The 25,356-nt window shown below is 36.9% G+C and overlaps 3 protein-coding genes across 14 annotated transcripts in view; all 3 read right to left on the bottom strand.

Moving 5' to 3' along the window:
- mark2 (MAP/microtubule affinity-regulating kinase 2) overlaps positions 1-2,494 on the bottom strand; it is a 64,374-nt gene extending 61,880 nt beyond the window's left edge. For 11 of the 12 annotated variants that reach the window (XM_015395919.1, XM_015395914.1, XM_015395911.1 and 8 more), the window contains exon 1: positions 1,354-2,494. In XM_015395919.1, coding sequence (XP_015251405.1) covers positions 1,354-1,404 — 51 coding nt within the window. In that variant the 5' untranslated portion in view covers positions 1,405-2,494. The remainder of the gene's footprint in view (positions 1-1,353) is intronic. The other variant, XM_015395908.1, reaches the window with a different exon arrangement.
- Positions 2,495-10,336: 7,842 nt separating this feature from the next.
- Positions 10,337-15,122, bottom strand: LOC107098306. Its single transcript, XM_015395905.1, has 6 exons — positions 14,575-15,122; positions 13,576-13,672; positions 12,899-13,070; positions 12,549-12,825; positions 10,665-10,859; positions 10,337-10,490 (listed from the first exon to the last, which is right to left on the bottom strand). The coding sequence occupies exons 1-4, from the start codon at positions 14,905-14,907 to the stop codon at positions 12,609-12,611; spliced, it is 819 nt and encodes a 272-aa protein (XP_015251391.1). The 5' UTR covers positions 14,908-15,122; the 3' UTR covers positions 10,337-10,490; positions 10,665-10,859; positions 12,549-12,608.
- A 1,863-nt stretch (positions 15,123-16,985) lies between these two features.
- The window catches only part of LOC107098303 (tip elongation aberrant protein 3-like), a 9,704-nt gene continuing 1,333 nt past the window's right edge, over positions 16,986-25,356 (bottom strand). The window contains exons 3-13 of the mRNA XM_015395902.1: positions 24,659-24,740; positions 24,528-24,578; positions 20,920-21,145; positions 20,670-20,768; positions 20,347-20,478; positions 20,078-20,265; positions 19,273-19,469; positions 19,086-19,180; positions 18,931-18,985; positions 17,698-17,795; positions 16,986-17,355 (exon numbers count right to left, since the gene is read on the bottom strand). Coding sequence (XP_015251388.1) covers positions 17,126-17,355; positions 17,698-17,795; positions 18,931-18,985; positions 19,086-19,180; positions 19,273-19,469; positions 20,078-20,265; positions 20,347-20,478; positions 20,670-20,768; positions 20,920-21,145; positions 24,528-24,578; positions 24,659-24,740 — 1,453 coding nt within the window. The 3' untranslated portion in view covers positions 16,986-17,125. The remainder of the gene's footprint in view (positions 17,356-17,697; positions 17,796-18,930; positions 18,986-19,085; positions 19,181-19,272; positions 19,470-20,077; positions 20,266-20,346; positions 20,479-20,669; positions 20,769-20,919; positions 21,146-24,527; positions 24,579-24,658; positions 24,741-25,356) is intronic.

Genomic DNA, 25,356 nt, shown 5'->3' on the forward strand with positions numbered 1-25,356 from the left:
TTTCAACACCTGCTTTAATATTCTATATACCTACAAGTAGGCAGGTGCCATTGTGTCTTTAGTCATTGTATATTTGTTTTATGCTCCAGGATTCCCCTCACAAAACCCTTCAAATTACACTTTTAAGATTTAAGTTTTAGAATTTCCTACAATAAAATAAAGTCAACATATTCACAATACTGATAACATTTATCTATTTAAACAAATGAATGACTAAGATGTGTTTCAAAATGTTTCTTCAAGAAAAGGTTTAGTTTAAACATAATTACGCCAAAAATATTATATTCTCGAATCTCGATATTTAAAAACCTTTAGATTTCTTATTTTTATTTTAAAATTTCTACTGTTTATCGCTGAAAATATACTGTAGGGCAAGGGTGTTGCACTGAATTTCATATCAGCATCTTTAAGTTTTTAAAATGGTAGTATTTCAATTTCAAAATTTCCCTTTAGAGAACACAACAACCTGATATAACATTCGTCCCATTTATTTTGTAGTTTAAGACATTAGTTAGTTTGAGACATGTGCTGTAGATATAACATTTAGTGTGAATAAGAGATTGTCCTCATATTGAGGTATAATAGGGTTTTGCAAAGTTGTGGTTTCAGAACCACAACAACAACATGTCACAAGTTAACATCCATACAATCTAAAGTCATTTAAAGAGATTTCAAAGAATATAAATATATATATATATATATGCTCTTAAAAAAACAGGTAGGTCAAGTTTGAAATTAACGGAGTCTCACATTAATATTGTCTTCAAACTAAATCTGATCAGCCTTTGGGTTGTTTGCAAGTTGAAATGTACATGCAAAGATGTCATAATGTCACACCCACTGAATCTCAATTTGAGGTTATAATCCTAGCCTATGCTTAGTCACAGGGTTTTGGTTTCAGTGTAAAAACAATGGACATTTAGTGCCTCAAAAGCACTAAATTAATTAAATAAAAAACATAATCTCAGTGTGATCTCAAATGTGTTTTAGTGCTCTTTTAAGATAATCCATTGAGCCATCATATCCACTGATATGTTTTTGTTGTTTTGATTGTTTTTCCCTTTCTGCTCTATCAAATGCATAATTGTGTTAAACTGTCCGTGTTTCAATAGACCAATGTGGCAAAATGTCAAAGTGAAGACCTGCCAGGATTCACAGACTAAACAGAGACCTCAACTTGCTCTCCTTTGCTACAAGGAGTGGGAACTCCAGTGTAATTGCGTAGGCAAGCTGGTGAATCACTGTTGTGTACCCATTTGCAACAATAACAGAGTTGAGATTGAAATTGTTTAAATACTCCCATCGTTAATACATATCTATATTATATGGGGGAGAAAAGAAAAATCGCCTTACCTGCCCTGTGGAAATCTCAATGACTTGCCCCTGTGAGGGCCTTGTTGACATCTTTATTCAATTGTTCCAAACAATCGGAGAAAACCGTGAAGGAAGGCCGATCGATCAGCTTCTTTTGTTCATTTAAAAGCCCAGTATGTAATGGTGGAGGGCAAACTTCCAACAGATGTCCCCCGTTGAATCAACAAGTTGAATCCCACATCAGCGGCTAGCAGGGAAGAGTTAGCCAGCTAGCTAGCGACTAGCTTGTAGCAACTGCGTGTCCCATGTTTGTCAACGGGCAACAGCGAAGGAAAAAAAGCTGGTGTCCTTTTTTTCCCTCAGCTTGTTGCTCGGTTTAAAAACATCCAGGTCCAAATTAAATATATTTATAGAGAGGAGAAGAGTTTTGGCGAGTGGGTACCGGGACGTTTGTGGGACAGCTAACTTGTTGTGTTAGCTTGAGGGCTGAGAGTTGAGCAACGGTTGAGTTTTAATAAGACAAGGCAGCTTTAGTTCTTCATGAAAAATAGATATTTATCCAATGTTATATCCACAGGCATCCCAAAAAAAGCCGTTTCAGGGTTCCTTTTTGTACCAACAGATGTTCCCCTTAGGTTTCGGGTTTAGGTCCCAAGGTCCAAAAAAACTTTCAGGCCAAAGTTATTCCCTGACTCTGACAGGACAAGTCCGAAATATCGAGTCCTAGAAGAAAGCAGGAAATATAAAACTTTGTAAAGAACAAACGTTGCAGGTGAGAAAAGCCGAAGTGATTTTTTTTTTCCTGTCTTGGCTAACTGTTAGCCAAAAATCGCGTCTGTTTCAATGCAAAGCTTAGCTAGTTAGCTTCTATCGCCCAGCGACAGACCGCAGTGGCGCTGACTGCCAAAAGGGCGACCCGCAAAAAAAAAAAAAAAAAAAAAAAAAGGGGAAAAAAAGATAATCCACGCAAATTACCGGCAGGCTTTCTTTCTCGCGTTGCGTGGTTGGAATAAGGTCGCTCACCAAGTGCTGCACTGCAGTGTGGCAATTCAGCAGCAGCTCGTCAGGTCTGTGCGCCGACAGGCGAAGGAGGAATCATCAAGTTGTTGAATCCATTACGGGCAAAGTAGGGCTTTCTTCTTTAGGAGGCGCGCGCACGTGTGTGTGTGTGTGTGTGTGTGTGTGTGTGTGTGTGTGTGTGTGTTACGGGCGACAGGAGGGAGGGGGAGAAAGGCAGGAGCTGCGCCCCGAATGCGGTCTATCCTGCCCTGATACCGGAACAAGCCAATAACAGCAACATGGCTGCTTGCACCACGACTGAGGGAGGGAGGGAGGGAGGAGAGTTCTCTGCTCGGCTTTGCTCGATTTTTTCCGAATTTCCACTGACCGCCTAGAGATGGGAATTCAGACAGTTTTCCGGGATCCGACTCGGATAGCTCTGAACTTTTTTTTCAAATAAACTACCGGTACTTCTCAACAAGGTTAAATATTGATATTATACATCGCCTATAGTACATTTATGCTTGGTCACTGACAAATTCTTATCTGCATCTAGAAACTATTTGGCGATCAAACGTGCATATGCAACGGAAGAGGATAGGGCCACTGAAAACATTAAGAAAGTTAACTGATTTTTATTTTATTTTTTCTGTAAAATACAACAAAAAAGTTTTTTTTCCCCTCAGAATTCAGTTTTTTTCCTCAGAATTCTGACTTTAACATCAGAATTCGGACTTTTTCTCAGAATTCGGACTTTGATCTCAGAATTCTGATTTATTTCTCAGAATTCTGACTTTAATCTCAGTATTCTGACTTTAATCTCAGTATTCTGACTTTTTTCTCAGAATTTTGACTGAACTCAGAATTCTGATTTTGTTTCTCAGGATTCTGAGTTTTTCCTCAGAATTCTGACTTTTTCTCAGAATTTTGACTGATCTCAGAATTCTGATTTTGTTTCTCAGAATTCTAACTTTTTTCCTCAGAATTCTAATTTTTTTTCTCCTTAGAATTCTGACTTTAATATCAGAATTCGGACTTTTTCTCAGAATTCGGACTTTTCTCAGAATTCGGACTTTGATCTCAGAATTCTGATTTATTTCTCAGAATTCTGACTTTAATCTCAGTACTCTGACTTTTTCCTCAGAATTCTGACTTTAATCTCAGAATTCAGACTTTTTCTCAGAATTTTGACTGATCTCAGAATTCTGATTTTGTGTCTCAGAATTCTGACATTAATCTCAGATTTCTGACATTTTTCTCAGAATTCAGATTTTTTTTTGTTGAGAATTCTGACTTTAATCTCAGAATTCTGACTTTAATCTCATAAATCTGACTTTTTTCTCAGAAATCTGACTTTTTTCTCAGAATTCTGACTTTAATCTCAGAATTCTGAATTCTGACAGCAAATAAATATGTTAGCATCAAGCCGTTGCCATGTCTGTTTTAGAGACTAAACTAGCTCACTTATTTTAATCACATTCTGCTCTTCCATTAATTAATAGCATCATTCCGTCATTTTCTATCACTGTGTTACTGGCCCTCTCAAACAACTCACATCTTTGTCAGTGAAGCTGAGTGCTCCCACTTCTCTTTCTTCATGGTGCCCATCTAGATTAAGATCCAAAATTCTGAGATTAAAGTCAGAATTCTTAGATCAAAGTCAGAATTATTAATTTTTCCCATATTAATCCATAATAGGCTAAACTTAAAGTTGGGTTAATTTTATTTTGGCATATATGATATTAAAAATAAATACTGTCACTTGCGCTAAAAATAACATAAGGGGTTTGATATGTGGAGCACATTATAATAAACTAATGCACTATTATGATACATCTTTTAAATATGTGTTTTTCTTCAAGTTCAATTATTTTTATGTGGTATTTAAAAAAGGCAAATGATGTACAGACGAAACAGCTCCATCTATAGTCAGAGCATACAAGCTTTTTAGAATCTGGTGCCTATCTTGATGTGAAATGAGTCATGTATTGTTTTTGTTGCCAGATTTATGAGGTTTTTATTATTTTATCTGCAAAAATTAGTTATGTATGATTAATTTTAAACCTAAAATCAGCATATTTAAATTTTTTGTTATTTAAAGTAAATTATCTTAACCTGTTGCAGTTATTTATTTATTTATTTTAAAAGCATGCATGGGCTGTTCATAGTCACCTCATGGTTTGGTAGTTAAATCAGTGCGTTTCTTAATCGGTATAAGAATATTAGCACTGGCTGCAAAGTTTTTTTGTGATTTAATTTGATCATCCCTTGGTTTTTTCTTTTTTATTCCTCCCCACATCTACACATTAGCATGTGCAATTTTGTCTCTCAACCATTTTCTTTAAAATACTCTAAAATCCTCTCTACACAAGAATGTTATGAAATTCTTTAAACATTAGTTTTTTAATGTTGTTTTTCTTTAACTTTTAGGGTTTTTTTTAATGAAGTGTAAAGTACATGCATATACATTAGTTGATTTAAAATCTATAGATTAAAATCTAAGTTTTGATACACAAACCTTAACTGATGTCTATTGTGGAAAAAAAGTGAAGAATAAATATATGCAGGGGAAGTTTTTTCCCCCATATATTCATGAAAAGGATTTGGCCAACTGTGTTGGATCAGTGAGTACAAGCACTTTTTTAAAAATATTATATGTCCTTCAGGGAGGAAAAAACAGCAGGTGCTGGTATGAATTAATTTAGATTTTAAAAAGCAATGTGAGATAAACAACTTTTTATTTTAGACTCATCCATAATTTTGGAAATTATTTAAAAGCATGAAGTTTAAAAGATTAACAAAGAAGGCTATATGCATTCAAGTCATAAAACAATACGTTTGTCATCATTGTTATACATGCAGGTGATTGTTTTAGTGTTTCCAGAGGCAAGAAGAATGGTTTACAGTTGAAATAAAATTTAATCTTGATTTAATATTATATTAGTTATCAAAATAATTCGATAAAAATCCCATTTGATGTCATCAATTCATTGGGTTAGCTTAAACAATCTATTTCCCTTTTGATAAAAATGATTGAATATTGACAGAATCTTTTTTTGTAATTAATTGATGGCTTTAAAACCAATACAAACAGTACTAACATGTCAACAAAAAGGTTCTAACTATATGGGGGGCAAAAGAGAAGTCAGATATTTGAAAAGTTACATACTTGTTTTTGACCTTATACATTAAACATAGTTTTCCCCATTAACTCCTCCTTATGAAAAAAATACATACCTTTAGTTTGTCTTTGTTTTAACAAACAAACCTCAATATTACACAAGTGAACAACAGTTTGTGGAACAATGCAACTTTACCATTAAGGCTATCTGGGTCAAAGGGTACACAATAAACATTTTAACAAAGAGTTTTGATCATATAAATGCAAAACGCGGTATTGTGGCTTAGATAGAAAAGTTTGAAAAAAAAATGCTGAAGATGAATGGACCTAAAAAAACAAACAAAAAACAAACAAACCGAGAGTCATAACAACATTTAATTTCCCTTTGGGATCAAAAAAGTATTTTTGAATTGAACTGAAATACAGGAAAATCCTGAAAGTAATGTTTGAGGCTGATGCAGAGGATTACCTTCCAGTCGAACATTAACCCAAGTCAGTTTCATAGAAATGCATTTTTTCTCTTAGAAGTTAAAAGAGGTTGGGTTGTCCAATACAAATATAAGACCAGAATCAAACTGAGAATCTGTTGCAAGGATTGCCAGTTAACATAACCCATTAATCAGTCTCTACTGAGCTTAAGTTATTTAGTAAAGCATAGTGGATCAAACTCATCATTTTACTGCAAAGCTTTGCACGATGTAAACTTGCAGCGGAAGTTGCAGAAAAGAGTGGCTCTATATAGAATGAACCCCTGGAAAACAGAACACAAATGTTTACTTAACCTTCCAGGGTTGTAACTGGAAAAATAATAACATATTTTTCTGTTTGCAAATCTTCATAGTTTTGCAGGAGACCAGTTTGTTTCCTTCAGTATTTCTAAGATTCAATCTTTGTTTCGGTTTTCTCAGCTTCACCAGGTTATTACCATGGTCAGCTGATTGGTGGTCAATGAATCACTTATTTTAAAGATTGATTCTCAGGGAGTGTATTATGTAAAGCAATATACCACTCATTATATGTTTAAATACTTCTAAGATAGAAAAAAACCACACAGTTCCTAAGCTACATCCATTACAAAGTGAATCCTGTCTGATTCACATACTACATAGAATAATACTTTCCAGATATCTCTGCTTTTTCTAGCTTCAGCTGGTCTCTTCCGGTTTGTCTGTGACACCACCTTGGACAGAACTATCAGCTGTGCTGCTGCCATCAACACCTTTGTTTATAGGTGTTCGAACTTGGTCTGTTTTTCAGTGTAGTCCTGTTTCTCTGACCGTGAATGGCTGGATGTGCTCTCTTTCATCCTCTGACATGGGAGCTGGCTCTGAGCTCGTCTTTCTGGTTGTGTGTTTCCTGGACGGGCGGCCTGTGGAGCTGATTGACAATTGCTTTTTGTATCTCTGCTTCTTTTTCTATGTCTGCTTCTGTCTCCTTGAACCCCAGTCGGCCTCGGCAGATGGCCGTTCACACTGAGCCTGGTTCTACTGGAGGTTTCTTTCTGTTAAAGGGAGCTTTTCCTCTCCACTGTGGCTACAAGCATGCTTGAGGGATTGCCTTTGAGTCAATGAGTCAATGCAATCAACTGGTTTTCCTTAGACAGAAAACTTCAAATGAATTTGACTGTATGATATGGTTAAATTGCAAAGCGCCTTTAGATGACATGAGTTGTGAATTGGCTCTATATAAATAAACTGAATTGACTTGAAATAAATAACTACAGTATGGTCCTCTTAGTCAATGGATTCCCACTTCACTAACAACATATTGTAGGAAGAACTACCTTTAGGAGGTTAACTAATTACAAATTTGAAAGGCAAATTATCTTTTCAAATAGTCCACAGCAAACAACCTGAAAACCTTTAAACAAAAACAAACAGGAGCTATGGCTCACTTCACACTCGACTTCATGTGTTGGCTTGCTGTGCTGCTAAGCTAATGCTTGTACATAAATGGGAACAAAAATGCTCAAATTTCATTGGAGTAAAGTACATTTCATGTGTCTCTTAACATGGGTGCTATAGCTTTAGTTTAGTATATTTCACAAATACTGGAGGAAAATATGTGTCATTGTTGCTGGGGATTTCCCTCAATATAATGCTAGCGCTTTCTCAGTAACATCAATATCAAAATTTACTGAAAACACTCACTACAATATTTATCTGCCTAGGTGAGTGACACGTACTAAGAAATATGTGAAAAGAATCATAAATAATCCAAAAATATGGTTCTTGGAAGTACTTTAAAACCTATTTTTTAAACTTGTGGCCTGCACACTACCAATGCTAATGCTAATGCTAGCCTGCTCAAAACAAGTAAGCAAAGACATAATTAGTTCATGAAATCTTAATACGGTAACACAATAAGTCCATACTTTTTTTTTCCACACAATCTTTTCACATTAAAGAAAACAAACTAAGAACACAATTTTGAAATATTAAAGATTTAAATGACTATTTTCTATCTTCTGCTACAAGTTGCATTATGCTAACTATGTAGCATCATTCATTTGCATGGCATTTGTTTTACACAGATGATTAAGGAACAAAGATGAACAATCTGCAAAAAAAAATTACTAGCTTAGAGATGATAAAATTAATCAATAAAATTATACTGGAGTAGTCTCTAATAATATTAGGGATTTTTATGTTCAGAAACTGAATTCATGTTTCTGATTAACGTACACCCCGGGCATGGCTTAGCATTTTATTCATAGCTGCTCATTTAAAAACATTCCATTAAAGTCCAGTTCAGTAAATAGGATATATGAGCCCTATGCTGCACTAATAATAAAGTTTAAATTCCCCTTTATTTCTCTGTGTGTAGTTTTGAAAAGCACCCTGAGATAAGTTGAAGTTACCAAGCAACAACAGAAGGTTGTCTGGGATAAAATGGCCTCCCCTGAAAAGAAAAAGGATGTATGATCTGTCAGCTGGGAGATCTGCAGAGTCGCAAATAGTCACACAATAAGAGGATGTAACAGGCAGAAAATAAAAGAAGAATTCAGGAAATGAAGCGCTCTGAGAGACTGGTTCATAACGACTGGGAGGGAATCCAACTGGCAGGATTTCCCGGTGAAGCAAGGGGGGAGTCACCTTCCACATATGGTTGGAGGATACAAAAATAGCTTTAACATTAAAGCATTTTTGAAAAGTCTGTATTATAAGACAAACTAGGATTTTTGGTGCAAGATGTGCCATATTTTTCAACAGTTTTCAAGTGAGAGCATATTTATAAAGGAAAATATGATAAAATGACGCCATCTGCAGGGTGCTGAAATATAAAACAATGTCTGTCTATGCATCTATTTCAAGTTTCACTTGACAACTATTACAGTAAAACAAAACCCCTGACTACTCAGTGTCACAAGTACAGAGCAACGGAATTTGCTCTCTGCATTTAACCCATCCCCTTGGGTGGGCTGCTATTGCCACTTCCCTTCATCCCAATCTACCATATGCTGCCAAAGTGAGGCTAGACTGAAGCTGCTCAGTCATTTTTAAAGATGTCTACACTTGCTAACATTTTCTTCCCATCCTGACAACCTCCACACATCATCTGCTTTTTGATACATTTCAAAATGATGCTGTCTGGAACTTAGCAGAGTGATAATAATCAGATGGAAATGTATCCTCACACTGTTCCAAATGGGATTCATAAGCAGTAGAGCAAAGAAAATTCAGCTGTTGTGAACCTCCTGCTGTTTAGTTACTTGTCCGTGCAGTGAATCAGTGAGACATGTCCCACTCAGTCTGTCAGGAAAATATTAATTTGGCTTCAAATAATGTTAACAAAACACATTTTGAGTTTTTTTTTTTGTTTGTTTGATAGATTGATCATAAAAAATGAGCATCTTTCAGTTTTATGTAGTTAGGGTTATATTTATATATTTCAGAGGAGAAAAGATAAAATTCTATGTTTTAATAAATATATGAAGTTTTGAAATGTGTCACATTCTACCCTAAACTTGACTGCATTATACTGGATTTTTTAAAAATTTTAACTATGGAACACCAGGAGAGTCAATGAAAAAAATGAAAAAATCTAATGTTTTTTATTGTGCTTTTTAAATAAAATCTTTAACAATTAGTTGTAAATAGTATTTATTATTCCTTTTTTAAATACTGCATTTCAAAAATGAATTTTAAAAAACATATTTCTAAATGCAATTTTTAAATCCTTAATGCATAGATCTGATAAATACCTTTCTTTATCAAACTTTTAAAAACTTGATTTCCAATTTCCCTATCTCCTTGCATTTTTCTTTTAGAAAAAGGTTTCAATGATAGCCACCATGTTGTGATCCAAGGCTGGTCGTCTAACCAATGAGAGCTTATTATATTTGAATTTTTATCGAGTATGGGGAAACTTAATAATTTGCAGAGGAACCAGAAGGGCAACACAAATGATATATGGAGAGGGTAAAAATAAATGCAACTGCACAAAGGATTTGAAAAATGTAATAAAATGGAAATAGAAACAGGAATTACCCTTTCAAATGTTTGATAAAGGTATTTATGATTTATCATTTAATAAATACACTTTACAATTCCTCTTTTAATAATTCAAAATGTGGAATTACAAAGCGCTTGTCAAATTGGATTATTGATTATATAAGTATTACATTTTAAATAGTTGCATTTCTTTTTCAGTGATTCTCCACATCTTTAATTGTAATGAGTGAAAAGTATCATATTCTAAATGTTTTACTAAGTAATGGCTCTTTTTTATATGTAGAAACTCTCATTAAATACTTTGTAGAAAAAAGAGAAATGTAAAAAAAAAAAAAAAAATCCAAATCATGAAGATCAAGTGTTTAATTATAATTCATTTCAAACCTATACCAGTAGGTAGCCATCACTGGTGTGTCTTATTAAATTAAGGGGAGACAATGAAAGCACCACATTCTGAATATAGAAATGAGGTCTGCCATATCATCCACAGAGTTCTATAGAACACAGTAAATACACAGGCTCTTTTCCTCTTCTGGATGGTTGAATAACTTCAGTCGTTGTTTGTTGAATTTGTGAAGATGCATTGCTTCCCTTTGTTAAGACTGTGGATGAACGAGAAATATGAATTACAAATCACCATCATGTGATGCAACATTAATAAAGAGACGGCTGTGAATTTGGGTGTTTCAGTAGAATTCTCCAGGACACAAAGATGTGTTGAAATGCTTGAAAACATAAACCATATTGGTAAAAGTATTGTACTACACAGCATTTACCAAAATGCATATCCCTTGGTGTGTGGCAGGGGTTGGAATAGTGAGCAATTTTATTATTCTCCTCCTTAAAAGCTTTTACACCGTGGTGTGTCCGTCGGTGATGATGGTCTGCAGCTTCACATCGCTCTCTCCAAGGAAGCTCAGGCTGCACAAAAATCCCTCCTCCATATGGATCCTGTTTCCACCTTCATTACTCTGAAAAAATAAGAACAAAACTCTGAATTTTACTGTGTGATTCCAAATTAAATATGGATTCATTCCTTGAAAAATGTATTACCGGGTCTACCTGGATGTCAAGAACTCATTGCACTCTGTTGTTTTTTTTGTTTTTTTTTAACTTGCTTTACAATGATCTAATAGTACAACATCTTATGAACAAGTAAATCAGTCCCATCTCTGTAGAAATTGAATATGTAAATCATTGTAGATTAGAACTCTAAAAGGCTTTCGGACTTTTCCGGTTTCAAAGGAAAATAAACAATATAATCCTTTTCTAGATTTTTTTTTTTGTGTATCTTTTGAGCAACGAAGACGTCTATCATTCTTGTTTTATTAAAGAGGATCATCAAAGACTTCACCTTAGTCGGTTTACTGGCTTTATTTTTGCCTACTAGCAATGAAATACTGACTGATAAAACATGGTGCACTTTACATTTTCCATTTCAGGCAGGATTTAATATGCAAGTATGAGTTTTGAAAGGGGAAATTGTACTGTAGTTTGTTTTCTTTCTGAATGTGTGCACATGCTGAAAAAGCTATTGTTAACCCTCATTTAGTAAAACATTTAATGAAACAATTTTCTCCATGTGTATCTGCTTCAGCCTCCTGAGCTAATGAACCTAATTAAGTAACCACTCCGGCCCGCTCCGTTCCAGACCGTCTGTGCAAAGCAAAGCCTCCTTGGTTCCTCTCGTCTTACTCCGCTCCGACTTCCCTGGGACTCGAGGAGAGCATGCGCAATATTATTATCTAATTCATAGAAGAAAAACATGTGGTAATGAACCCTAAATTCAATATGACATAATTAAAACTCAACATCAGCATAAATCTGCCCAAAACATTTTGTTTTCGTTGTGGATCTTTGTAATAGGGATACAGGGTTTCTACAGCATAAGGCAAGTTAAATTAAAGACTTTTTAAGACTTTTAAAAACTTTACAATAAACACAAGAAAAACCTGGTAGTGACAAATTTACCCAAATATTGTCATTTTTTTTAGTTTGATATGGATTACAAAAATAAAATCCTATTTATGATGCAGTAATAATTTTAAGACCTGTGAAAGACTGATTGAAGACATTTTAATACCAATTAAGGCCTTGATTTTATGTTGAAGAATTCAATGACTTTTAAGACTTTTTAAGGATCTGCAGGAACCCTGGGATAATTAGATGAGAAATCTGCTTCCTGGTATGTTGAAGTGCTAATAGTTTGCATCAATTAAACGGTCTTAGTTTTTGGGAATATATTAGTATTATGCTCTAATTTGTAGTTACTGAACTATTTTTGACAAACCGGATCTTCTCAACATTCTTTTTTCTGTTTGGTGCGATTACAATGGTGGATCTTTACCTGGCTGGCTTCCAACGGATAAAAAAACAGCTCAGCTCTGTATTTTGACATATTTTGGAAGGTGATGTGCGGAGGAGTAGCTTTGCATATGGAAGAGTTCTCATTGATTAACATGACTGCGCAACTGCTCCACATGACGTACGTGAGCAGGGCGGAGCGGTTACAGATGATGTGGAGTCTGGGGGTTAGCCTGATGTCTTTAAAAGCACTGACCAGACAGTAACTGCATGTTGAAGGCTCCCAGGAACTACTGTATGAAAACTAATTTCACCAGTCAACAAGAACATCCAAACACAAATTATCATTGCTCTACCTTGGAGATCTGAGAAGGTGGCGATCAGTTGAAAAAGACAGCCGAACGGAGATGAAGATTTCATGATGGGGCGCTGTCCACTGTAGGCTGACTGAACCACTGGTTGAAGTAGTCGCACCCGGGACATTGCTGTGTGACACGAAGCAGTGAGCCAGTGGTGGTGGTGTCCACAGTACAGCGATTGGTGCACGCAGGACAGATTTGAAAAAGTCCGAGCAACTGATCCTCGTGAACGACATACTTTTTCTTTTTGTGTGGAGGAACTTCACAGGGCGAGCTATACAGAACAAAAGGCATTACTAACCAGACAAAAATGCTAATCTAAGGACACTGCATTTATATGTATTTACCTTGTAGAGTTCACAGAGCTTGAAGTGGCATTTACATTTAAGTTGGGGTCAGAGGCTGACATCTCACACCTTTTTCTCTTTTGAGTCATAAAGGCCACTTGATGAAGACGGGCTTCCATCAAAGTCTCAGTTTCACAAGCCACGCTCCGGTTAAAGGCTCGCGCTTGGGTGGCTGTGTCCATTAAAACACAAGAAAGCATGTTTAGATCAGCAATAATTTGAATTAACACTAAAATCTAAATATATATCAGAGGTGAAAAGTATAGTGGAGGATTTTTGCACATTTTTCTACACTTTAAAAGAAAAATACACATGCACAACCCTGTACCCGCACCTGAGAGGGAACGCCTATTAAATGCGTGTGAGAGCCCGTTTCTCCTCATGCACGCTCTGTTTAAAAGTTGCTGTTTGCATCACTCATACAAGCTTATTTTCCAGAAGGTTCAAAATTTCTTCACGATGTCGGACTCACCACCTGTAAGTGCAAATATGGGTGAGCGTGTAGGACGGCCTTACGTAAACACATCACCAGAGAGATTGACTATTAGGAGGAACCACTTATTTAGATGATCCACCCGGAAAAAGAACATCCTCCACTATACCTTTAAATAGCATAAACAGTTAAAACAATTAGAAGAGTAAACGTCAAAACTGATTTGAAAAATCTAAGAAATTACCTTTGCTTCTCCTAATAGGCTTCAAGTTGGCCTGGACGAATTCATGTTTGGTGAGGATGTGATCTGTCTGACAGCCGATTTCTCTGGTCGCTCTTGACTGGAAAAATAAATATTAAATAATAAGACGTACAATTTACTACCAAGATTATTTTTTGTGACATATTCTCGTGTATTTCTGATTTCTGAAGAAAAAAAAAATTAAGCTGGCACGCAAACAGACTTGGCTTAATGATGGTGTAGGACGTTAGCAATGTATATTATGAACAAGAGGGGAATATGAACATGATGTTCGTGATCAAAATAACTTGTACTAAATAGACATGCTCAGTGACGCAGTGGGTAGCACTGCCGCCTTGCAGCAAGAGGATCTGGGTGCGATTCCTGGCCTGGCTCTTTCTGCATGGAGTTTGCATGTTCTCCCTGAGCATGTGTTGGTTCTCTGTTTCCTGTTTCCTCCCACAGTCCAAAAATATGACTGTTAGGTTAATTGGCTTCTCTAAATTCTCCTTAGGCTTCTGGGAATGGTGGTTTGTCTGTGTTGTCCTGCAATGGACTGGTGATCTGTCCAGGGTGTACCCTGCCTCTCACTCATAGACAGCAAACAAATAAAATACTGTACTGTAAAGTGTTTTTAAAATATCTATACTGTGCACCTGGAGAATAAATAACCAAAATGCAGTTGTGGACATTTTTACCCAGACAGAATTGATTGATGTTGTAATTAAGCAAACAAATCCGGCGTTCATTCTTATATTTGTATATATATACATTATGTTCATACACATTATATATATATATATAAATATATATATATATATATATATATATATATATATATATATATATATATATACATACACACATATATAGAAACATACATACATACACATATATATATATATATAAACAGACACACCACACACACACATAAACATACACACACACACAAATATTGCTATATATATCATTGCTGCTTCTGTCATTAGTCTGCTCTCTGACCTCAGGTCTGTTATCTCCTTGTGGGCGGGGCAGCAGTGTCGGCAGCTTTGACACTTGTCTGTGTGGCTTTTGTCTCACTACAGGCAGAGCAAGGGTGGGGATTCCCTCAGGCTTTAATATTAGCCTCTTAGCAAAGCCCATCTCAAACTCCATCAAGTTGGCGAAGGAATCGCGGGCAAAATGTAGTTTACAGACACCAGCGCCGGGCGGGAGTTCACTGTCATCCTCCAGGCCGATTAAGCGCAACCACTGTTGCCTAATTTTAAAGTCCTGAGGAAAGATGTGCAAGCCTACAGAGCTAATGCAGCCCAGCACACTGCACTTTCTGCCCATGCTACCAGATGAACGTAGAACACTACTAACTACTGATGCACAAAACAATGGCGTATGCTAACAGCGACTAAGCTAACAATAAATAAGAGGGAACTACCCTACTAAAACAACAAGGCTCACTACATACATGTAAAAGTAAAAAAAAAAATCTTAATTCTAAGCAAAATAATCGCTAGCATGAAGCTCGCGGCTACAGGAAGGATCCTTCTTCTTCTTTTCCCTCCTTCTTCTTCGTTGGGCTTTTTGGAATAAACCGGAGGCATCCATTACCACCACCTAGTGGTATGGAAGGCAGCTTAGATTGTCTGTTCGAGTTTATGTATTTATTTATCCTATATTACGTTATATAATATATTATATATACGATATTTGTTTTCTTAAGACAAAAAAAATAAATAAATAACTTTACATCCATCCAGCTGAGAGTTGGGGTACACCCTGTACAGGTCGCTACTCTATTACAGAGAAATACAGGACAAACAACCATTCACACTCACAGTTAAGGAGAATTTAGAGCAGCCAATTAACCCAACAGTCATGCAGAGGCGTAGCCAGGAAATTTTTGGCCAGGGTTGCCAGGCAATAACCAGTGTACACTGAGGGGTGGCCGAAAGTGGATCAGCAGCAGAACCTCAGGGTCATATTTTCAAAATAAAGACTTACTATACTTTCCTACAGCCTTTGCTAACAAATTGACACATACATTTAAACAACCATGGCATCTAAATTAAAGGTATAGTGGATAAAATTCTTTTAGTTTCGAGTTCTGGGGTGAAAATCTTTTCCATTGACATAATTTACATCCTTTTATTAATAATCCTTTTGCATAAAATTGATATTTAGATGTACTAATATCTACATGAATTGATTATTTAATACATTTTTAATAAAATATTTATCTATCTATAATTTCACTGAAGACTCCCAGATTACTTGCAGAGACATAATTTTCTCTTTACCCCATATAACTAAAAATCTAGTTCTAAAAAGAGCATGAATTCTGTGTTTATCATCTTTAATGTTAGTATATTGATGAGTATAATTAACCACAGTGTTTCGAGTATCACTGGTGCCAACGTCTGTATTAGAGGGAAATAAATGGTAGGGGTGGCCAATGATTGGTTAAGGGTGGCCATGGCCACCCCTGGCCCCCCATCTAGCTCCGCCCCTGCAGTCATGCAGTCATGTTTTTGGACTGTGGGAGGAAGCTGGAGTACCCAGAGAGAACCCACGCATGCACAGGGAGAACAAGCAAACTCCATGCAGAAAAACCCATGCCAGGAATTGAACCCAAAACCTAAAAAAGCCACAAGAAAGAGGAAAAATGTTACACTTTGGAAAAAAATATGTATGGCAGTAGATGACTCTTTATTAGTTCTAAATTATATCTTCTCACATTCTGATATCTCCCAGCCCCAGGTTTGTTTAATTCTTTCCACAAAAAAGAACAAATTTTCTGTATAATTGCCTAATTTATATAGAGTATATGCCTGTCCAGTGTAACCAAATCTCCATCTTGTAAAAAAAAAAATCATCTTCTGCCTCTTTCTTTCTGACCTCTTCCTTGCTAGTAGTTACTTAAAAACCAATTCCTCCTGTTGCCTGCCATCTGAATTCTGATGGTTGTATTTTTTTTCCATTAGGCACTAATGAGCTTCATTTTTCTTACTTTTCACAGTAGGGTGACAATCAATGGGGTCGAGGGAAGACTAAGATTAGCGGTAACATCCACATCAACAACCAGGGCTATTACTCATGGTTGGAGTAGTTAACTGTTACAGATCTTAGATTAGCCTCTAAGAATGAATGAAGTTTATGGAGAACAAAAATAAAAGGCAAAGACAGATAAAAATAAAAGATATTCATTTATTAAGAATAAAGCCAAGAAAAGAAAACAGAGGAGTATCTGGCTGTAATATGCTGTAGTTTAAATATTATAACCCAGACAGAAAAATGGTTTATTTATATCACAACACATTGAACATATTTACAAAAAGATTATATGTAAAAACATTTTTACTTTGTGTTTAAACTCAATGCCAGTGCACTTTCAAACCTCATAAATGATGTTAACTCATTTCTTTTATTTAGACATAAAGAACAGATTTTAGCATAAAAAATACACCTCACCTGCAGGTATTTGTTAATATGTATTGATTTTCAGCACTGTAAAAAAAATAAAAAATGGATCTAGCAGGGAACTGAAAGGTCGTGGTCCTCACGCCGCGGCGAGCAGCTCCTCGACAGAAATGCTGATCAGGTCGGAGAAGAAAGTTCCCTCGTTGTCTCCTCCTCCGAACACCAACAGGGTTCTACTGGAGACGGAGCTCTTTGAGCTCTTTTCTTCCGAATAACCGTGGCGAGCAGGCGTTTCCATGGTGATGATGGAGTGTCCTGCCCTGGGGACGGAAAGCTGAGGGAGCTTCAGCTCAGTCCAGCTGTTGGTGTCTGAGAAGAAAACCAAAAAGGGTCAAAGGAGTGATTTGGTGGCAGAGATCCTGCTCTTTGCCCATTCTGCTTTAAGACTGTATGCTGTAAGAAATGTTTAATCAAACCATCCAATTTCTGCTGTTTATTCCTAAGAATAGTTAAAATGTTCCTTTAATAAGGCCCAAATTTATTCTTTCTTCAGGCGCCTGATGAATTAAAGTAATCTACTGATAAGAAATGCCAAACTCTGAAGTCACTAAACACAGCTTGTAATAATCTTGATTGGCTGTTAGAGAGTCTTAGATGACAATCCAGACGTTGAAAATCTCTGCAGATCAGGGTAACAAATCCACTGCTCACCAATATCAAAAATGAAGGCGTCGCCGAGGGCGTTGTTTCCGTTGTAGCCACCATGGATCAGGAACTTGTTCTCTGAAAGCACGGCGCTGCCATGCCAGCTGCAACACACACATGTTCGTTTCTCAGTTTAAAAATCCTCCCAACACAGTATTTTTTAAATTTCAGATCGTCTGACTACACCTGTTGATGATGATGAAAAGTTGTAACTTAAAAGGTACAGTACCGGATTTACTGACATAAATGGTATATATAATCTACATGCGTGTTATTTATTATCAAATATGAACCGAAAGTGTCAATCTTTGTGTTTAATTTGCCTTAGAAATTGTTATTTATAAATGGATAGGAGCCGGTTTCCATTTGTGGCGCAGACATCCTTTGTAATACGGCCGCCCAGAGCAGACAAACTAGTGACAGTAGAGCTCATTATGCTCAAATGGGAGAGCAGCATGTTGGCCTATATGCAATCCTACACAGACCAATAAAACACTGTTTATAAAATGATGTACGTAAACTAGACCTACATCAGCAACAACTGGCTAATGCCTGGTTGTTATGAAGAGGACTGATTTAAAAATCACCGGTTGTTGGGGTTTTTTCTGAGTGGACTTGTGTTTTTCTCCTGCCCTTACACATTGGCAGCTCTAAGAGGCCTGCTGGGAAAGATGGCTAGAGGCTAACAGCGGAGGATCGGAGCAGAACGGCGAAGATCCGATTAGTCCGCCGGGCAGAGAGAGGTCTGAAGGCAGGGTAGAGTGAGGTAGAGAGGTAGGATACGAAACAGTCTTTCTAGGGCTAAATTAAAACAGCTTTTATAAAAGCCACTCCCAATCCTCTTTAGAGCCTTTGCAGCTTTATCCTTTTGTCAACATTATTTTCTCTGTCTTCCATTTTGATTTAAAAAAAGCTTGTCTTTGTGGTCCCCTTCACTAAACCAGTGGTCAATTCACAATACTTTGTCATCTCCTAATTTGTATACCTGTCAATGTACTTGACTTATGGAGTAGAACTCATGGATTAGATGCTGCAATCTAATGTAAAGAAGCCTCGTGACAAGATAGGTAAAGCGGATGTTGAGGAAGTGTTTTTGTACCGTGACAGCCTCCATATTGTTGGAGGGGAGAGGCAGAGTGAGGGGCGGTTCATGTCGCCGCAGTCTGATCATTAGATGCCCCTGAAAATTACACATAGTAGCTTTAATGGTACTCCCTTTTTATTACTTTGTAACTGTACCTTCGAGGCGAAGGAGCCTTTCCCGACGTTTTCACAACGGAGAACTCCATCAGACCTTAAAAACACAGTGACATGGAGAATTTTAGCATTTTAGTTCATGATAGGTTGACCCTGTGAGCTGGCAGTCGGTGTTACCCAGCAGCTGTTTGCCTCACCCAGATCCAGCATGTACATGTCGTTATAGCAGACCGGAGTGTCCCAGCCCCCGAACACGTAGATGTACCTTTCCTGGATCACGCAGGCTGAGTGGCTGAAGGAAAAACAACAACAAAAAAAAGCCCATATAGACAGATGCAGGGTGTTGACATTAATCGCGTGTCTGTCTGAATGCAGGCGTGATACCCTGATCGGGGGGACGGTTTGTCTCCTGTGAGGATGGGCTGGTACCAGATGGAGAGGTTGGGATCGAAGATGTATAAAGAGTCGCTGCAGCCGTCGGGCTGCGGGTTGGGCCGAGGAAACACCCCGCCCAGCACAAACAGCTCCCCCCGGAACATGCTGCAGCTGTGGTAGGCCAGAGGGGGGACGTTTCCTTGAGCCTGGCAGAGAAGAAAGTGGATTTTAATCTCCTTGAACTGAACTTTAAAGTGTTTTATATGGATATTGTGTGACTGACAAATGTGAGATCACAAACTACAGGAAACATTATCTACCGCAGATGCTTTGGTGCTGAAACGACGCATCAGTCTGCTCATCAAACAATGTTTTAGTTAGGAAGGGTCAAATAAAAGAAACTACTTTAAAGATATTTTTTTAGTAAAAAATTTACAAAACATCTCTTTAACCTGATGCATTACCATTCCAATACAATACATCTAGATTTGTGGTCCTGACGTTGTGTTTTAAGGTTATAGGAGTGTGAAGTCTCTGTCCAAGGTGCTGAACATGTTTAGGTCGCTAGACCATAAATATCAAGCATATCAATCTGTTTTTTATGAATCTCACTTAGCATTTCTCTTATGCTACAACAGCTACACTAAGAAAACGATGGGGGGAGGGCAGGGTGAGGACCAATGCACCGGAGGGAAACCTTTTATTTATTTATTTTTTCTTTAATAGAAAAGGAGGAAGTTGTAACGAAAATAAACAAGCCTGCAGATGGAAACAATTATGCATCTTTTAAATGGATCATGAACATGAGGCACACCTCCACCATGGTCCACCTCCAGCTCTGGGTGTCCAGGATGTGGACGTCATTGAACCACTTCTTGTTCTTAGAGCCTCCGAAGACAAAGATCCGCTTAGAGTCGGGGTCAAAGATGGCCGAGTGGCCGATCCTGGCCTCAGGAGTGGGGCCCTCCGCCAGAGTCTCCGCAGGCACCCAGGACATATCCTCTGTTTGATGCAGAACAGAAACCTTAACGTCCTACAGAGACATTCTAAAACACAAAGAGACGTTTCCAAAACGCTGCAAACCTGTGCAGAGCTTCCACATGGGGTCTTTGCAGAACTGCATCCTGGCTCCTTGACCTCCGATTAAGATGGCCGTCTGAGCATCGATGGGACATAAAGTCTGACCCCAGCGTCCTGATGGGCCCACCAGAGAGGCTAAAGAGAGAAACATTTTTAAAAAAATCAGCAAAGATTTGTAAACATTTATTTAGTTTGAACATTGCTGAAGCAATATGCTTTACTCTGCTGCACCACAAATGGCCAACTCAGCACAGAAATAGTTTAAACCTCAACAAAAACTCAACCTTCCCTCATCTAATTATGCTGTTAATAAAACAAAAACATACATGTCTGGGTGGGAGTCTTGGCCTGCCGACTCTTCATCCTGGCTCCGTTCTGAGGAGGCGTTCCTCCCACCACCACCTCCGCTTCGCTGGCTTCATTACCTGGAAAAGAAAATCGAGAGAACAGATGGAAGAGAGAAACAAAGCTGGTTTTATATTCTCAGGTTTTGCTTACAGCAAAAACAAACTTAACACTTTCATATCAAACGTCCCTCTTGGGGACGTGATCCTCTCATAATAATCCCGCCCCCACCTGCTGCCTTCGCCTGAGAAGCATCTTCTCCGTTAGCAAACAGCTTCTGGATGCTTTTGGCTTGAGTTTTGACTTTTCTCACAGGCGTCCCCTTCTCCTTAACGCCATTTGGACAAACGTTTTCTTCTCCCCTCGCTTTCGACGTCTTATCGCCACCACCTTCCTCGGCCGTGTATTCTCTCTTTCTCTTGCCACCGGGCTCTCGGTCTGCGCAGGGAGCGGAGTTCTGCAACAATAACAGAAAAAAAGGAAAAGTTAAACATGGCTACAAGATAAGAAGATCGGAAATTATTTTGAAAATGGAGAAAAAATGTTTCTATGGTAAAATAAACAGGAGCTGTTTGCACACCCTTAAACTAATACTTTCTATTACACTGTAAAATGTCTTCTGACTGATACCTTTGTATTTGTAATAAGAGCTCAGAAAAACTGTTTTAGGCCGTAGATTCCAGAAAATTCATCCAATTAATTATAACCGATAGGAGACTTAGCTTTAAGAGGATTCATCATAATTATCTTTATTAATTTAATCAAAAAGTGTTAGTACAACCTGACATCTCTGTTAGCACACATTTTTTTGCATTTCACTCAAATTGTAGAGGCACAACAGAGTATAACGGTCAGTCTAGAGATTTTTTTTAACTTCAAGAATAAAATTGTAATATCAAAAGAATAAAGTCTTAATATTATGAGAATAAAGTCGTAATATATGAGAATAAAGTCTTAATATTATGAGAATAAAGTCGTAATATTATGAGAATAAAGTCATAATATATGAGAATAACGTCGTAATATTATGAGAATAAAGTCGTAATATGAGAATTCAGTCGTAATATATGAGAATAAAGTCGTAATATATGAGAATAAAGTCGTAATACATGAGAATAACGTCGTAATATATGAGAATAAAGTCGTAATATTATGAGAATAACGTCGTAATATATGAGAATAAAGTCGTAATATATGAGAATAACGTCGTAATATATGAGAATAACGTCGTAATATATGAGAATAAAGTCGTAATATTATGAGAATAAAGTCGTAATATTATGAGAATAAAGTCATAATATGAGAATAAAGTCGTAATATATGAGAATAAAATCGTAATATATGAAAATAAAGTCGTAATATACGAGAATAAAGTCGTAATATACGAGAATAACGTCGTAATATTATGAGAATAACGCCGTACTACATGAGAATAACGTTGTAATATTATGAGAATAAAGTTGTAATATTATGAGAATAAAGTCGTAATATATGAGAACAAAGTCGTAATATATGAGAATAACGTCGTAATATATGAGAATAAAGTCGTAATATAGGAGAATAACGTCGTAATATAGGAGAATAACGTCGTAATATATGAGAATAACATCGTAATATATGAGAATGACGTGGTAATATTATGAGAATAAAGTCGTAATACATGAGAATAAAGTCGTAATATTATGAGAATAAAATCGTAATATCAGAATAACGTCGTAATATTATGAGAATAAAGTCGTAATATATGAGAATAACGTCGTAATATTATGAGAATAAAGTCGTAATATTATGAGAATAAAGTCGTAATNATTATGAGAATAAAGTCGTAATATTATGAGAATAAAGTCGTAATATATGAGAATACAGTCGTAATATATGAGAATACAGTCGTAATATATGAGAATAACTTCGTAATATATAAGAATAACGTCGTAATATATGAGAATACAGTCGTAATATATGAGAATAACTTCGTAATATATAAGAATAACGTCGTAATAAATGAGAATACAGTCGTAATATATAAGAATAACGTCGTAATATATGAGAATACAGTTGTAATATATGAGAATAAAGTTGTAATATTATGAGAGTAAAGTCGTAATATATGAGAATACAGTCGTAATATATGAGAATAACGTATGAGAATGAGAATAAAGTTGAAAATGACGAGAATGAACTCATCTTACCACAACCCATTTCAGATAGAAAGCTTTGAGCTCCGACCATCATATGACGGTCAACCAGCTCCACCAAACAGCAACCATAGTTCACTTTGACCTAATGCCCAATCTGACGCTGGTGCACTAAAAGATTTCCTCATTCGTCAAACCAATGCCAAAGTAGAACTTCACATGATGCTCGACATTCCTCATTTTACGGAAAAAAGTGCTTCTTGTTAGAGTTGTCATAAAATAAAACTATATTTTCGTAATATTACGGCTTCAATTTGGTTCTGGCCTGTACTTTTGTCAAGCCCCGAAATTGACATACAGTAAATGAAAGTGTTCCAAGCTCCAGGGAGAACGGGGAAAATTCTCAAAGTTTTTCCAAGGATCCAAAGACTCAACAAGCATGGATTATTTATGCATAGCAGAAGATCCCTGCAAAGTTTGATGGTCAGTAGGGCTGGGTATTTTCGCCAAAGTCCTGAATTGATTCGATTTTGATTCATACAGTTCTAAATCGATTAATTTCAATTCGATCTGTTTTTACAATAATGAAAGTGGTTCAACTGTGCTTCAAAATACTCATGTATTTTATTTTTTTCCTGTCATATTAAACACAAAGTGCAAACCTCGGAAATCAGACAGTTTAAACTTGAGATGTGAACAAAACTGACTCATAAGTGCAAACTTGTTTGTGAAAAGTGAAAAAGTGAAGCCTCACTCGAGCAAGCAGACGTGCACAAACCATATTTGCAGCGTTGTCTGTAACAACTACAGGGTGTTTGCTGGTCAGCCCCCATTTGTTAATGTCTTCAATCAGCCTATTGGCTATATTTGCAGCTGTCTGGCTTGAAGTCATCTTGAGAGCATCTTTCCTACTTATTTAAGTGTGAACATCACGAGCGTCACTATAAAACTAATCAATCTCATTCCCTAGACATGGATTTTGAAAAAATGTAAAGGAATCGATCCAAATCGATTTTTTTACCCAGCCCTAATGCTCAGCTGTTCATTTTCTCTAAGCATTTTACCGATGACAGCTTTCCAAATCTTGGACAGTTCAAAGCAGGATTTGCTAAACTTCTTTTGCTGAGATGAGGGGCTGTTTAGACCGTAAGGCCATCAATATCGCAAGCTGCAAGTATGATTCTGCCGCTAAGCTGTTGATAGCAATGCTAGCATATCAACAATTTGATGTTTCAGTGAGTGAGTGCTTGTTGCTATGTCTGCAGCTTTTCTCGTTGTAAACCAACCAATCAGCCCACAGCTCATCTAAATAATACTGAGAGTGAACGCCCATGCACGCTCTGTTTAAAAGTTGCAGTTTGCATCGCTCATACAAGCTTACTTTCCAAAAGAAGATTTGCAATTTTTCCACCATGCCAGACTCACCCCCGTTAAGTAAAAATGGGGACGACCACGTAGGACGGCCTTACGTAAACATATCACCAGAAAGATCGACAATTAGGATGACCACTTATGTTGATGATCCACCCGGAAAAAGAACATCCTCCACTATATCTTTAATGATACGACAATACCCATATACAGAGATTTATACTGAGTTTTAATTATTTACTCACAAACCCAGCACTGCAGGTTAACCCCTACAAAGCCAATTAATGCATTGATTTGAGCTAAAACTGCTCCTGTTAGTCATCATCAAATTACCTTCGGTGTGTATTCTTTCACCACTATGATCTGCTCCTGTTTCACGTTTGTCTGGAAAAACAAAAACAACACCAGTGACACTACAGTGGCATCCCACCCCCCCTCATCAGAGACTCTTATTTGTATGTTACCATGATCCCTCCCTCCACAGAGACATTTAGAGTGACTCTGTCTGTCCAGGTCTCTTCTTCCCTCCGCTCCCATGAAAGACACCTGCGGAGCAGATAAATAAACATATGAGGTGTGACAGCTTCAGTCATGCAATGTTGGATTTTTCTGTGAACATTTCATCTTAAATAGTCTACTGTAATCATGTATTTAATCTGATATAACCTGCTTCAGGGACATTAGACATGACATTTGCATTTAATTTGACTTAGTTTAAGAGTTAATTTCTCCTTAGATTAGGAAAGTATTGAACTGAATTGATATAGCAAACAGCCAAGAGCCCTCTGGTATTTCTGAAGCTGCAGAGATCCAATGATCGGATAGGATAAATCCTACCAGAGCTACAACAGTTTGCTTTAGATCTAAACATAGTTGTGTGTTAGAATAACCCAGTAAAGGTTCAGATTGAATACAAATAATAAATGACATGCATGTTCATTTCTAACTTTAACCCTTTATAGGGCAATTTACCGTTTCTGATCACTTGCATACACCTTAGAAATGGAGTCCCCCTCCACCCCGTCCCTCAGTGAGTTCTAGAAGCACTAGATCTATATCCAGCCATTAAGCAAAGATGCTGCTAAACTGCTGTGCATCTTATTTTGGTGTTTTACCAATTAGATGAGCCCTTAAATTATATATTAAATTGAAAAAAGAAAAG

This window comes from Cyprinodon variegatus, unplaced genomic scaffold (genome assembly GCF_000732505.1).
Source record: "Cyprinodon variegatus isolate N-32 unplaced genomic scaffold, C_variegatus-1.0 Scaffold767, whole genome shotgun sequence".
Lineage (NCBI taxonomy): Eukaryota > Metazoa > Chordata > Actinopteri > Cyprinodontiformes > Cyprinodontidae > Cyprinodon > Cyprinodon variegatus.

Excerpts from the sequence above, each read along its gene's own strand:
- LOC107098306 (XM_015395905.1), bottom strand. The coding sequence starts at position 14,907 with ATGGGCAGAAAGTGCAGTGTGCTGGGCTGCATTAGCTCTGTAGGCTTG. Across the intron at positions 13,673-14,574 it reads AAGGAGATAACAGACCTGAG|TCAAGAGCGACCAGAGAAAT; the intron begins GTCAGAGAGCAG and ends TTATTTTTCCAG. Across the intron at positions 13,071-13,575 it reads GCCTATTAGGAGAAGCAAAG|CCACCCAAGCGCGAGCCTTT; the intron begins GTAATTTCTTAG and ends TAATGGACACAG.